Genomic DNA, 14,719 nt, shown 5'->3' with positions numbered 1-14,719 from the left:
CGGTGAGTTCCACAGCACCTGAAGCACTGTTTCCTTTTGTCCTTGGATAGCGTGCTGCTAGTGGGGAGAGGGCCGCTGTTGTGCCCAGGTCTCACTCACAGGCTTCCCTTTGGGGCAACTGGTTGGCCACTGTGAGGACTGGGTGCTGGCCTAGATGGGACTCTTTATCAACTTTTCCAGCAGGATTCTTCTGGGATCTGCTGCCAGCGGGCACCACAGCATTCTCAGCCTCCCCCCTTGGCACCCACTGATCCTGTACCCTGGTCCTCCTAATTTTAATTTAGAATAAATTAGGGTTCTTGGAGTGAGGTGCCTATTTTTTGCGTTTCACCTGCCTTCTTTTGTTTTGTTTTTTTTTAAATAATATTTATTACTTTCCCAACAATTTAAACATTACAGACACTACAAAACAAAATAGACAATACAATACAAAAACACCACACAACACTAACATATTAAACTAACACAACAAAATAAAAAAAATTTACAAGACATCATACAATTTCATCATCCTATCCTTCATTCGCTTATTTAAACGACCTCCTCACACCTCCCTTTTTGTATTCCACTTCTGTTAATTGTTTCAGCAATTCCTTTCCATCTTCCTCTGTTTTCTATCCTATAATTATCTTAACATATTCTAACCTTATTTTTTCTTTTAATACTCTAATAATCTGTTTATACTTAATTCCTTATAACATTTCTACTAACGCCATATAACTTCATTCCCACATTTTTCTAACATTAATTTTACAATATTCTCCCTGGTCTCGGATTCTGCCAGTCATTTCCGTCAGTTCCATATAGTCCATCAACTTCATCTGCCATTCTTCCCGGGTGGGTAAATCTTGTGTCTTCCAATACTTCGCTATAAGTATTCTTGCTGCTGTTGTTGCATACATTGGAAGTAGGGTGTAGGACAGGCATGGGCAAACTCAGCCCTCCAGATGTTTCGAGACTACAATTCCCATCATCCCTGACCATTGGTCCTTTTAGCTAGGGATGATGGGCGTTGTAGTCCCAAAACATCTGGAGGGCCGACTTTGCCTATGCCTGATGTAGGAGGTTTTATGTGGTCCGAGGATTGCCAAGGGAGGCGCAAGTCTCTTCTGCTGGCCTTAGGGGAGAGGACTTCCAAAGGCGCAAATGCCGAGGGGGGGTGGGGGCTAAGGCTCTCCGTGGCTACTACTAGTCCCGATGCGGCTGCATCTTGCCCCCCAGTCAGTAGCAGAGGCAGCCGACCTCTGGCCTTTGGGTGGCCTGATCTGGCTGCGTGGCGCGGGCTGCTCCTCCACCTCGGGCCGGGCCGGCATGTGGGAGCTTGCCGGAGAAAGGGGTGGGCTTGCAGGAGGGGAGCCCCCGGACCCAGGTAGGTAGCGGGACGGAGGGGGCGGGGCGCGCGGGGAGCGCGCGGGCGGGGCCACCTTTTGTTCGAGGAGGGGCGGGAAGCGGGCAGACGGCGTCCGTCGAGGACGGCGAGCAGGACGCAGCAGACCCTTCCCTCCCGGGGACCGGGGCGAGATCAGCCGGGGGCCGCCAGCCCGGCCCGCCTCCCTCTCTCTCTCTCTCCGTTGGCACACGCCTCCCTCCCTGCCCCTCTCCGCTGCGCCGGGCAGGTACCAAGTGGCCGGACCAGCGTTGCCGCGGATCCAGGTAGGGTGGCGTCCAAGGGTGTCCGGCGCCCTTGTCGGTGGCCCTCCGCAGCCTCCCCGGCCCGCCAGAAGAGAAGGGTGCTGGAGGGAGCTCCCGCACCGCTGAGCAGGGCGCGGCGGGTCTCCCGCTCTTTGGGGCCTCCCCCTGCAGGAGGCGCCCGTGGGCACAGCCCTGCCTGCCTCGCCATCCAGCCGGGAGCTGCCCCATTCAATGTCCCGGAGGACTTTTGGGGAGCCAGGGCGGAGATGGGCGGCGCGCGCCCAGGGGTGGATCTACTATGATGAACCTAATTCAGGGCCCCTAATCCTGGAGGGGCCCCCATTTAGTCTACATTGCTTCTAAGATTTGGGTCTAGTAGGCCAAGTTTGATGGATTTTTTTTTTTTTTTTGCTGGATGCATTTCAACGATCCCCAAGTTTGCACAGATGTTGCAAAGGTGTGGTGATCCCTCGTGGAAGAAGATAACAGCGGTTACCCAAAACTTGCTGCTGGTTGCAAAGGGGCCCGCATAACAGTTCAAGCTTCAGGGACCCCTCCCACAAATGTAGGACCGCCACTGGGGGCGCCTCTTCCTCCTCCACAGACACAGCCTAGGTACAGGGAGTGGCCCCCACCGAAACAAGCCCCTACCCAAAGAAAGCCTACAGCGGTCTTGATTCCAAGAATGATTATCCCCACTTCAGTTCTCCCTACAAAACGTTAGTGCTGCAAACTCTTGTGCCTCGTTTCCTCTCTTTTTTTTTGGGGGGGGGTGGCCTTGTCAGGACCCTGCTTCCCTCTGCTTGCATGGTGATCCTGGGAAAGGGAAACTCTAGGTTTTGCTTGTCAGCAGTGGCGTAGCGTGGGTTGTCAGCACCCGGGGCAAGGCAAGTAATTTGCGCCCCCTAACCCGTGGATTTTAGCACTCGAGTCTCTTCCACTAGATTAGTTAGTGTGAGCGCACGCCCCCCTAGATGTTGCGCCCGGTGCGGCCGGCCCCCCCTGCACCCCCCATGCTATTCCACTGCTTGTCAGGACTGTGAACCTGGTAAGGTGATAACTTAGGTACCCTTGTTTAAGTGAAGGTGTTGGTTGACTTTAGGTGAAAAACCTCTGCACTTTGAAAACGAAAATAGCATGCATGTGCAGCTTAGAAGTTTGTGTCTCCAATATTGTCCTAAGAGGCAAAGGCTGCAATCCAAGGCACTCTTTCCCAGGAGGAAGCCCCACAGAATACAAAGGGGACATGGGGTGCATGCTGTGAGGTTTGGCAAGGCAGAAAGGCCTTCTTCCATTGGCAGATGAGGAAGTGGCTGGCTTTCCACCAATGTGTTGGAGGCTTCACCCTGAAAATGGGACACACACACCCTCCCGCAGGCTGGCTGTAGGCAAGGTTGCAAGGCAGAGCATCACCTCTCTAGCACCTTCAGAATCTTATTTTTTTGTATCCTCTTGCAATAATAATAATAATAATAATAATGGTGTTGCTTTGTAAATTTATTGTGTTTATTCTGCTCTTCACAGCCAATATAGCATTAGGTCCTTTGCAAGCCAAAGTGTTACAATAGAATTAGTGGCTGGAGAGGAAGGGATCTATTTTTTTGGCCATCATAGCTAGACAGGGACAGAAAATTCAGTTGACATTTAAAGGTGAACTTACTTAATTCACACTGAAACAATTTGTAAACCGAAACACAGCAATCCCTCATAATTTGCACCTCTCCAGAATTTGCAACGCAGCTCTCCAGCTAAGAATATATGCATCCAAACAGCAGATATCCAGAGTAGCATTATAAATATTGTTTTGCAGAAATACATGTGGAAAACTGAATTTAATATTGGGAAAATGAGGAATTGAGATAAACCAAAATTGACTCATAGCCCCTCCCTGCTCCAGAGTAGCCTCCCCCAGAAAATGAGGGAGGCTTCTAGTCTAAAGAGATAGTCATGGTGGGTCCTTGAGCCAGACAGCTGCAAGCCTTTCAAGAGGCACAGGAGTTTGGAAAGAAGCCAGAGGAATGCCAGAAATTATGGGTGGCAGGGGACAGGGAGATAAAAGAGGTGTCCAGGTTAATCTTCCATGGTCGCCCAGAGAAGCCTGAAGACCCCAAGGCATGGCGTGGCCTGCTTGTTTAATTAGAAGGTCAGGCTCCCTGTTATTTGGGTGGGGACGAGTAAAGTGTTTAATTAAACTGGCAGCCACTTCCCCCGATTCTGCACAGGAGAGCAGAACTATGCATAACCACAAACTTTCACATGCCACCCCAGTAGGGGGAAGCGTAGGAATGCTTTTAGCAAGTTATAGAGGGGCAGGAGTAAAAAAAAAGACCTAGGGCGTTCAGCTCCAGTGCAGCAGACACAGCCTGGGCGTTGGGGACGAGCCTCAGAGCCAGCACCTGCCTGAAGCAGGGCTGCCCTTTGCCCACTTCCTTATCGCTTCCGCCCCATGCCTTGTGGGATGGTGATGAGGCAGAGCTGTGGCTCAGAGCAGCTGCCTCAGGACTGGGCTGTGGCAATCCCTTGGCTGGCTCCACGTCAGGCGTCCTGTTGAAACGCTGCTCCCTGGTCTGTCAGGTCTTGTTCTGCTGCAGAGAAACAGCTTTTCCTTTCCTTCCCTGCTCCCAGGAATGAAGATTTTTTTGAAACAAAGGAGGAAGGAAGGTTGGTGCACAGGAGTGCCAAAGGGAGAAATGGCTGCTTCTTTTGCAGCGACTGCTCTGTGGTGTTGTTGATTGCTTCCCACTTTTTTCTGCTTTAAATTTTGTGAAGTGCTTTTCATGCATGGTAGGTTTGTTTTGTTTGTGCATCTGCCGTTGTTGGACCCAGCATCTTGAGACTCTCAACCTTCATGTTCCAAAAAGGCAATGCTCCTTGTCCTCTTTAAGCTGTGTTCATGAAATGGGCCGCTCCGTGGGCAATGCCTGGTGGAGCTGGGAGGATGGAAAAGGAAACAAGAAGGGAAATGTTGCCCTTTGCCTTCCTTTGCCACATGCAACAGAACACAAGTATGCAAATTAATTTTGATTCCTTTTATTGGGTCCCTTCCAGCTTTCCAGCTTCTGTGATTGCAAAATTGCTGTAACATGCACAATTCATATAGGACAGGGAACAAACTTATATTGGAGCATTGGTTGAGCAATTTTGGCCCAAAATGTTGATTCCTTTTGCCATAATGCAGCTGTTGACGTTTTGCAGATGTAAAAAGTGAGGCTGGTGGCTTCACAGAGCCTGCAGCAGGAGATGGGGGTGGAAGTAGGCTTTCCCAGACCCAAATTTCCCCACCCATTCCCACCATGTCATTCTCTCACTTGCTCATTTGAGCCCCAAACCGCTGGAGGGATGGAAAGATTCTGGGACGGGGTCTTGCAGGACCACAACCCCAAACATCTCTCCCTCTTTTCTTTGTCCCAGGAGAAAATGCTGTCCAACAAGGTGGAGAAACGGATTGCCTCATCCATCTTTATCACCCTCACTCCACCCAGGAGGGACCACATGGTGAGAAGTGAAGCAAAGTCACAGAGGACTCAACTTCCACCCAGCAACAGCCTCTCCAAGGAGGCATTGAAGTCTGCTGCTCCCTCCCTGATCCAAACATCTTCTGGTGCTGTTAAAGGGAACAGAGGCTGCTATGGCGGGACCTTGGGCGTTTCCAATGGAGGTGAGAGAAACTGAAATCACAGTGAAGTGATGCCGTAGTCTGTCCCAGGTGCAGGGGAAGCACGGAGAGGACAGGAGGACAGCTGGCCAAGACGCTTGTCCTGGAAGTGCTCCCCTTTAGCCAAGGCTCAGCTGAGGAGCCCATATCCAGGGCCAGGAGTGTGAATCAATTAAAAATACAAGCATTCAACTAAGGGCTGTAGCTCTGTGGCAGAGGTTCAATCCCTGGCGGCAGCATCTCCAGGTAGGACAGGGAAAAGATCCCTTACCTTAAACCCTAGAGAGCTATTGCTGCCAGTCAGTGTTGGCCATACTGAGCTAGATGGACTTGATGGTCTGACTTGGAATAAGGCAACTTTCTGTGTTCTGACAGATGTTTGCAAAGTGCCTTAACTGTACCTTCATAGAGTGTAGTAGGAAGAGAGGAAGCTGCATTTGACAGAGTCAGACCTTTGTTCCCTCAAGCTCAGAATGGTCTACACTGACGGGCAGCAGCTGCCTTGGATTCTAGGCAAGGAGTCCTGCTGGGTGATGCCATTGGGGATTCGGCTTGGGGCCTTCTGCATGCAAGACAGGGGCTTGACCGCTGACCTGTGGGCCCTTCCTGCTTTCAGTTCTGAGCACCAGCATCTGGGAGAGTAATAATGCTCCCTCAGCTTGTTTAGAGTATGTTTAAGAGTAACCCCTCAGCCTCCCACACTAACTAGGGTTAAGCAGTAGGGGTTGGGGTTTCTTGGTATCTCCTAGCATATCTTCAGAACAAGTTTGAGCTGCTGAACCTCTTGTTCTAAAAATGTACAAAGATGATTAAACCAAGTTTTGAGTCCTTAAGGCAGCTGTCGTTCTGTGTCTGTTTCAGGTTGTTCTGCCTTGCCAACTCCTCCCATCCTGTCCTGTAATGCAGTGGACCCTAGCCTGGATAGCATCTTTCCTCCACCACCACCATGTTCTAAACCTTTCTCAGTGGAGACACTTGGTCCTGATCTCCAGACACCAACATCAGTTTCCCCCACATCCTTGCAGGTAACCTTATTTCTGCTGAAGGATCTATCTGGACAATCACCTTTTAATGCAATAAGTGGGTAGTTTCTTTTTTAAAAAAATAATATTTATTAAAGTTTTAAGGGTTACAAAAGGCAAAAGTAAAAACACCATATTAAACAAAAGCAAGTCAACACATCACAATAAGTAAAAAAGAAAAGAAAAGGGGGGAAAAGGAAAAAGAGAAGAACAGAAAAATACAAACAATTAAAAAACACAGCAACTCTTCCCATAACTTATCTTTCATTAGCTTGTTTCCTTGACCTCCTCACACCTCCCTTTTTTGTATTCTAGTTTGATTAGCTATTTCAGCAAATCCTTCCCATCTTTTCCAATTTTTGTCCTGTAATTTATCTTAATATTAATGTAACTTTACTTTCCCTCCTTTCACCAATTAACAGTCTGTTTTTCCTAAACCTTTATAACATTTCTGCTAAAACCACATAAATTCATTCCAACATCATTCTAACATTCATTAATTTTACAGTGTTTCTCTAAATAGTCTTTAAATTTCTTCCAATCTTCCTCCACCGACTCTTCTCCCTGGTCTCGGATTCTGCCTGTCATTTCCGCCAGTTCCATGTAGTCCATCACCTTCATCTGCCATTCTTCCCGGGTGGGTTTCTTCTCTCTTGGGCTCATTCCACATGACTTCATATCAGCTTGTTGTCTTCGTTATTATCGAGGACCCAGGCAATAGTTGCTTCCTTATTTGAGCCCTTAAACCTTGCTGAGGGATTGTTTTCCTACAATTAGCTGGAGGCTGAATTAGAACATCTACACAAATATTTAATATAAGTCTATGTTATCCAGCAATATCTCTACTTGTGGCAAAGATCCTTCTGCAATGTTTGTTCACAAATAAGTCCCATTTAGCAAAGGTTCTTTGATCTTTTAAAGAGAGGGGTTGCTAATAAAGCTCCCCCTGCTTGACCCCAGGGACAGAAACTGACACTGAGGTTGTTAAAAGAGGCTATTAATCTTCTACCATGATCAAAAGGAAGCAATAAAGTGGTCTGAACTTGCAAAAAGTAAACTTTTCACTAAAGGCACAAGAGCCTTAAAAGCATCAGTTGTGGTTCATTTGCTCATACCTTTGACGCTAACCTCTGCCACCCAGAAATATATTGTGAAGGTGCTCAGCCTGACTTAGTCTACTTCCTCCTGTTTTCTAGACGACTTCAACCTTTGCAGCAGAACTGAGGCAACCTAAAATTCTGACCTCAACCCTTGGTTGGGCTGGTGAGCATCAGACAGAGAGGAAGGTGGAGAATACTGTTGCAAAAGGTGAGAATAAACTGCACACCAAGAAGGAATATGTATGTGTAGAAATCGGTTTTTTGGGGGGCTCCATAGAATTATTACAGGTAACTCACAACTTATGCACATTTAATTAGTGTGTGTTCAGCTTTACGTACTTAGCAAAAAAATTAAAAGGGGGGTGGAAATGGAGCAGGAGTCCAGGAAAAATGACTTTGGCAATCCTACCTGCAGTTGAAACCAATGTGTTTTGACTGTGTGCAGTTTTGGTTTTACATGTGATCCCCAGAACATAACCCCCATGTAAGTTGAGAGTCACCTGTGTTTCCAAAGTGCTGCTCTTTACAAAGGTTCCATGGGCTGACCTTGGGAGAAAGGGACCCACTGACTTAAAACATATAGGATTGTATCCAGTGCTGGTCCTAATCAGAGTAGACCCATTGATGTTAATATCTACTACTAGCTTAGCCCATTAAATTCAGTGGGTCTGCTATGAGTAAAACTTTGTTGGATGGAAGCCCATGTGATTCTTTCTTCCAGATATCTGTGCTTTTTGTCACAAAAACATCTCTCCTGGGACTCCCACGCTTGAGGCGATGAACAAACAGTACCATGCTGACTGTTTCACGTGCCGAACATGTCACAGTGCCCTGGTGGGACAGCGCTACTACCAGAAAGAGGGGCGGCCCCTGTGTGTCACCTGCTACCAGGTACATATCTCTGCCTCTTCTCCTCTCCCCTGTTTTGTGGCTCAAGGTCCACAGGACACCCAAGGACCTTATTTGTGTGCCCTCTCCAAAAGAGGTGTGGAGGGTGGCAACATGAGAATGGGCCTTTTCAGTGGTGGCTCCCTGATTGTGGAATAGTCTCCCCAGGGAAGGAGGCCTGGTGCCATTAGTGTTTGTTTGTAGATTCCAGGCTTATGGCTTACGGTTTTTAATGGGGAGGGTAGTAAATCCTCCTCAAAGTAAATCCATTGAAGTTAATGACCATGACTTACTTAAAGGTAAAGGTAAAGGTACCCCTGCCCGTACGGGCCAGTCTTGACAGACTCTGGGGTTGTGCACCCATCTCACTTAAGAGGCCAGGGGCCAGCGCTGTCCGGAGACACTTCCGGGTCACGTGGCCAGCGTGACAAAGCTGCATCTGGCGAGCCAGAGCCGCACACGGAAACGCCGTTTACCTTCCCGCTGGTAAGCGGTCCCTATTTATCTACTTGCACCCGGAGGTGCTTTCGAACTGCTAGGTTGGCAGGCGCTGGGACCAAGCAGCGGGAGCGCACCCCGCCGCAGGGATTCGAACCGCCGACCTTTCGATCGGCAAGTCCTAGGCGCTGAGGCTTTAACCCACAGCGCCACCTGCGTCCCATGACTTACTTAGATTCATTTAATAGAATTGTTGAGTTGAAAGGCACCCCAAGAGTTATCTAGTCCAGGCATAGGCAAACTCGGCCCTCCAGATATTTTTGGGACTACAACTCCCATCACCCCAGCTAACAGGACCAGTGGTCAGGGATGATGGGAATTGCAGTCTCAAAACAACTGCAGGGCCGAGTTTGCCTATGCCTGATCTAGTCCAACCCACTGCAGTGCAGTATGTCTACTCTGAGTAGGTCTTGGTTGGATACAACCCGGGGTGTCTTACACACTGAGTGTTTTGAGGAAAGCATCAGAATGCATGCTATTGACCCCCTTCAATCAGGACACTGAAAATCTGCATCTAACATCTCTCTGCTTCATTCCGGATACATCCTGCCCTCCCAGAACACCTTGGAGAAGTGTAGAAAGTGCCAGGCCTTAATTGTGAACCAAATTGTGCGGGCCCTGGGCCACGGATTCCACCCAGAGTGCTTCACCTGTGTCGTATGCCACCGGGCCATTGGTGACGAGGTCTTTGCTGTTGGCGACGACGATGCTGTGCATTGCCTGGATGACTTCTACAGGTATGGCGATAGCACTTCTTGAAAGGTGGATTTAATCTGTTCCTCATACCAACGAAGTTGACATCTGGGGTGCTCTGAGTGACACATACAAAGCATGCAGAGTTTAAGAAGTATTTGGGATAAGATAAAGTTTGTGCCATGGACATGCAGAGGGAATCACAGTCACAATCTGTCTTTTCCCCCTTCAGGAAGTATGCTTCTGTGTGCAGTGCCTGTGAGAGGCCCATTATCCCCAGTGACGGAAGGGACTCATACAAGATAGAGTGCATGGGGCAAAACTTCCATGAGGACTGCTACCGCTGTGAAGTAAGCCTGGGAGAGGGTTTGGTGTCCAGTGGCTGAGGTCATGCAGTGAAGTGTGTGGGAGGGAGACTAGCCAAGATCATCACCACGAGCCAAGTTTGAAGGCGAGTGACATTCTTTAAAATGTGAAATACAAATACTATTCAAAGGTTTTCAATCATACATCAAAAGTAAACGAGGAATAACAGAGAGAGATGGAGAATTAGGGGAAGGACTGCAGCTCAGCTCAGTGGTGGAGCATCTATTTTGAATGTGAAAGGTCCCGACATCTCCAGGACTCCCAAGTTGCAGCTCACCAAATGAATGTGGACAAGACAAAATATTATGGATAGTTCCTTTATAACAAAAGAGGGGGCATATGAACAAATGCACTGGAGCTGTGTTTGAAGGACTAGTAAATAGGTAATAAGCAGTGTTCGAAACTTCCATTGTTCTACACATATTTTTGCGACAGGGAATTTCATTAGGGCAGTTTCTGAGCTCTCGGTGCAGTACTGCACCTAAGATTTCAGACTGAAACTGCAGAATGGAAGGAAAAGAGATCCTTTTTCTGCCTCCCCACTTCCAGCTAGTTTCTGATGACTAGAGAAGACACCCTCTTAATATTAATATTAGGGGGTAGGCAGGGGGAGAACTAGAGCACGTGAAAAATGAACATAATATTTTAGCTGTAGTTCATTAATTTTTAGCTTTGTATTCTTGTTATAAAAAAGTGTGCCTAGACATCCTGTTATTGCGCCCATAACCTAGGTTTAAGGTGCCATTTAGCTCCTAGCTTTCATATATCAGTTTCTAACACTGGTAATAAGGTGTGTGTGTTCGGAATCCGTATGCACAAATAGCTTTAAACTGTTGTGACCCAGGAACACAGAAATCTCTTATATTTAGTCAGACCATCTACCCAGCTCAGTATTGTCTATGCCGACTGGCAGCAATGGCTCTCCGGGGTTTTAGGCAGGGGTCTCCCAACCCAACCTGGGGATGCTGCCAGCGGGGATTGAACCTGGGACCTTCTGCATGCAAAGCAGGTGCTCTGCCACAGAGCTACACCCCTACCCATAAAGGGACGCTAACCACAGACAAACATTCTATTTGTTCCTTTCATTCTGCAGAGATGTTGGGTCTTGCTGTCCCCAGAACCCACAGAAGAGGGCTGCTACCCTTTGGGAAGCCACGTCCTCTGCAAGTCCTGCCACATCAGACACACTGAAGAATCATCTTGCTGAGCAAATGAAACACAAGCATATTTCCAGACGCTGCAGCACAGGAACCAGGCAGTGGTGTGCTTCAGCATTTGGACGTCCCCGTTTGTTCCTCTCCTGTTAACTTTCAACTGAGCCTTGGGGTGGGGGTGGGGAACCTTTCAGTGTTGGGGATTAGTCCTGGGGTTGTCTGTAATGCAGTGGTTGGCAACAAGGCTGGCTAAAAGTCTAGGGTGGAGTTATAGGAATCTCCCCCTACCATATTGTTCTTCCTTCCAGTGGCCTTGGCTGTAACAGCCTGTAGCAGTGCAATGCCTCTCCTGGGAGAGAGACTGAGCCAGGAGAAGGGTTTTTTTTTACCACTAGAGGGCACATGTGAAAGGTGGTCAACTGTCAATCATCCATGGGCAGGATTTCCCCCCCCCCCCCTTGCAGGCTGCCAGTTGCTTTCCACTGGTGTAATATATGAGCATCTTTTTCCAAAGAGGGCCAATTGCTAGATATATAATGTGTGGAACTCTTTTCAGCAAGCAGAACACGGTATGGATGTGTGTGCAGCTCAGCTGCAAGGTGGTTGATGGATTCCAAACTTCTTGCTTGGGATTTATTCCCTACCTTTTGCTTCGTCAGTCCAGCAAAGCCTCAAGGCTGTTGGGAGCAGGACTATTGGTATAAAAGCAGCAGAACCTGTCAAGCACCTTTCTTTTCCTGAGTTTATGTTTCCCTCCCTGTTCTTCAGAGCCCTATCTGAAATCCCATGGCAGGGCTGAGAGTATAGCTTCTTGTCACTGAGCATGGGGGATATAAGTCTTAGGATCACCTCTATCTGGGAGATCTCTGGAGGGAACTGAGCAGTAAGTTGTTAGGAAGCTTTATTACAGGGTCTTTTAACAATGGAAGTCCGCATTCCCAGCTGTCATCCACCTTGCTTGAAGAGGTGATAAGGAAGGAGGTGAGGCCTGGAACAAATTCAGGTGTGTCATGACCTCACAAATGCATCAGGCTTAATCTATGGGCGAAAGGCTAAGCTCCAGGACCAGATCTCAGTGGCAAGGCTCAAAACATGTGATGTGGTCATGAAGGCAAGCCTGCTTTTGAGCAAATACAGAACACACCACAAGCAAAGGACTGTAAACTGTAGATTTGCTGTGTTGTTAATGTATAAATTAAGACTATCACACCTTATTGTGTGATACTTTTGGTTTTGCTTGGAGCACCAATCTCTGAGAATCACCTAATTGTGACTCAAATGCTTGCACCAGTATCAACCTGGGCAAATGTTTCATTTTGCCTGATAAAACTTTAAGGCTGTATGTGTCTATATGCACACTCTCTTGTGCACACTGAAGGCACCTTGCCCAGCCCATTAACACACGTCTTATCCGCCAGGGGGCAGCACAAGGCAACACTACCTTAATAGCAGGTTCTGGCAAAGGCCATTTATTAGGTATGGGGAAGAGGGTCTTTCCACCTTCATTTTAGCCTGAAACTGTCACGGTATCAAAAATTGTTTTGCAGTCTTAATCATATATATATATTTGTACCAATCAGTTGTTTAAATGCACGGAAACAATGTACGGGGTGTGGGATTGTTATGACTATTATGATTTTTGTATGCTTTTGATATCTTTCCTGTCTGTCTGCTGGACTGCGCTGATGTTCACTTGAGTTTTTCCCCTCTGGAAACAATATCAGGAAGCCGTAGCTGGCATCAAAATTACCACACTTATACGCAAACTTGATTAAACCTGACTTCAAATGCAATGGCTTTCTTCTGTTTTGATGTTACAAGCAAATATATACAGTGGTACCTCGGGTTACAGATGCTTCAGGTTACATACGCTTCAGGTTACAGACTCCGCTAACCCAGAAATAGTACCTCAAGTTAAGAAATTTGCTTCAGGATGAGAACAGAAATCGCGCGGCATTGGCGCGGCAGCAGCAGGAGGCCCCATTAGCTAAAGTGGTGCTTCAGGTTAAGAACAGTGTCAGGTTAAGAATGGACCACTGGAACGAATTAAGTACATAATCAGAGGTACCACTGTAAATGGATCCTATAATGCCATTATGTGGTTTTCTGGTTAAATCAATTAAAAACTCAAGGTGAGAATGCTACAGGGATCCAAACTGTATGCTGTAGCCTTTCCCAACCTGGAGCCCTCAAGGTATTTTGGACTACTAACATCTGTCCAGTCATGCTGTCTGGGGCTGTTGGGAGTTTTAGTCCAAAATGACCATGCTGACCTGCTGGGAATTGCAGTGCTGGCCTCATCTTCTGCTTGTGGCCACGGTCTCACTGTGCCCTGCCCATGTCACTTGAGGGGCAGATATACCAGCAAAAGTGCCCACTGGGGAAGGAAATTGGATACTGGGGGAGAGAAAGAGAGGACCCCAGACTGGAGCAAATGAATGAGGGGGAAAGGGAACGCTCTCGGAGGCCATTCAAAGACTTTTGTTACATTGCCAGTGATTGCAATTCCCAATTTAAATGGATACAAATACAAGAAACCTGCAACCTTGTACCCAGCGTTGCTCAGTAATACTAAGAAACAATAAAATAAAAATAAAACAGGACAGTTTTGAAATCATTGGTTAAAATCGGCAGTTTTGAAAGGTTTTGTCATCCATTTGTATCCAAACATAGATGAAAACCTCCTACTTGATCTCCGGATATGATGTGAGGTATCTTAAGAGATGTATAATGAACAGATAAATGGATTTCCAAAATATTAAAAACATGAGATCACAACAACATGAAAACAGAAAAACCATGGCTCTAATATCCCAGACTGATCAGGTAATGTCTCCTTATTGCTTTTTCGCGGCATAAAAAAACACATTCGCTGAGGCACCATTTCTAAAGGCTGAAAGCTTACCATGCACATTATCTCAAGAGTTCTTTATATCTAATTAGTAAAGTAGGTCATTTTTTCTGTCATCCTATCCCATTATTAAAGATGCAGACTAAGAGAGACAAAAATAAATACACGGATGACAGAAAGGTGGGACAATAATCAGGCCTTGAATGAAGAGAAACGTGCAATTATTTCTCAGTGTCGCCCTACGTTTTCAGTGCACACATTTGTTGCTGAGAAAAAGATATTGACATAGAACAATATTTGGGAAAAAAATGGATTGAAAAAGATTTCACAGGAAAGTAAAAGAATTTTGAATCAGGAAATAACAGAACAAGAAATAGAAGGTGCTATTCAAAATATGGCATTGGGCAAATCTCCAGGAGCGGATGGACTAACTTCCAAATATTACAAGGTTTTGAAAGAGTGGTTAGTACAACCTTTGAAGGAAGTTTGTAATGAAACTATGGAGGGGAAAAGGGCACCAGATATGTGGAAAGAGGCTTACATCACACTTATACCGAAGACAGAGACTGAAAAGACCCAACTTAAGAACTACCGCCCTATTTCGCTATTAAATGTGGATTACAAAATTTTTGCTGACATTTTAGCAAAAAGGCTGAAAATAGTTTTGATGGAGGAGATTCACAGAGACCAAGCAGGCTTTCTCCCGAGAAGACATTTATCAGACAATGTGAGAAATATAGTTGATATCTTGGAAAAGCTTGAAGTGAACATTAACACTAAAGCAGTCCTGATATTTGTTGATGCTGAGAAAGCCTAAAATAATATTTCTTGGAATTTTATGATGAAGAATCTCCGGGGGA

The 14,719-nt window shown here is 46.7% G+C and overlaps 1 protein-coding gene across 3 annotated transcripts; it reads left to right on the top strand.

Annotated features, from left to right (window-relative positions):
- The first annotated feature begins 1,421 nt into the window (after positions 1 to 1,421).
- Positions 1,422 to 12,801, top strand: FBLIM1 (filamin binding LIM protein 1). 3 transcript variants are annotated; one of them, XM_083750285.1, is made up of 8 exons: positions 1,422 to 1,653; positions 5,044 to 5,290; positions 6,149 to 6,312; positions 7,506 to 7,617; positions 8,131 to 8,300; positions 9,354 to 9,532; positions 9,721 to 9,838; positions 10,948 to 12,801. In XM_083750285.1, exons 2-8 carry the CDS (start codon positions 5,050 to 5,052, stop codon positions 11,059 to 11,061), a joined length of 1,098 nt encoding a protein of 365 aa, XP_083606411.1. In that variant the 5' UTR covers positions 1,422 to 1,653; positions 5,044 to 5,049; the 3' UTR covers positions 11,062 to 12,801. The 3 variants fall into 3 exon arrangements, with proteins under 3 accessions (XP_083606411.1, XP_083606412.1, XP_083606413.1); XM_083750286.1 differs by lacking the exon at positions 1,422 to 1,653 and adding an exon at positions 3,979 to 4,293; XM_083750287.1 differs by lacking the exon at positions 1,422 to 1,653 and adding an exon at positions 4,397 to 4,416.
- The last annotated feature ends 1,918 nt before the right edge of the window (positions 12,802 to 14,719 follow it).

The sequence above is a fragment of the Podarcis gaigeae genome (genome assembly GCF_964106915.1).
Source record: "Podarcis gaigeae genome assembly, chromosome: 8".
NCBI classification, from domain to species: domain Eukaryota; kingdom Metazoa; phylum Chordata; class Lepidosauria; order Squamata; family Lacertidae; genus Podarcis; species Podarcis gaigeae.
This window is presented reverse-complemented; position numbering and strand designations above follow the sequence as displayed.

What these genes read in the sequence shown, in the direction of transcription:
- FBLIM1 (XM_083750287.1), top strand. An exon ending in CTTGGGCGTTTCCAATGGAG is followed by an intron (nt 5,291 to 6,148) that starts GTGAGAGAAACT and finishes TGTCTGTTTCAG; the next exon opens with GTTGTTCTGCCTTGCCAACT. An exon ending in TGTGTGTCACCTGCTACCAG is followed by an intron (nt 8,301 to 9,353) that starts GTACATATCTCT and finishes CTGCCCTCCCAG; the next exon opens with AACACCTTGGAGAAGTGTAG.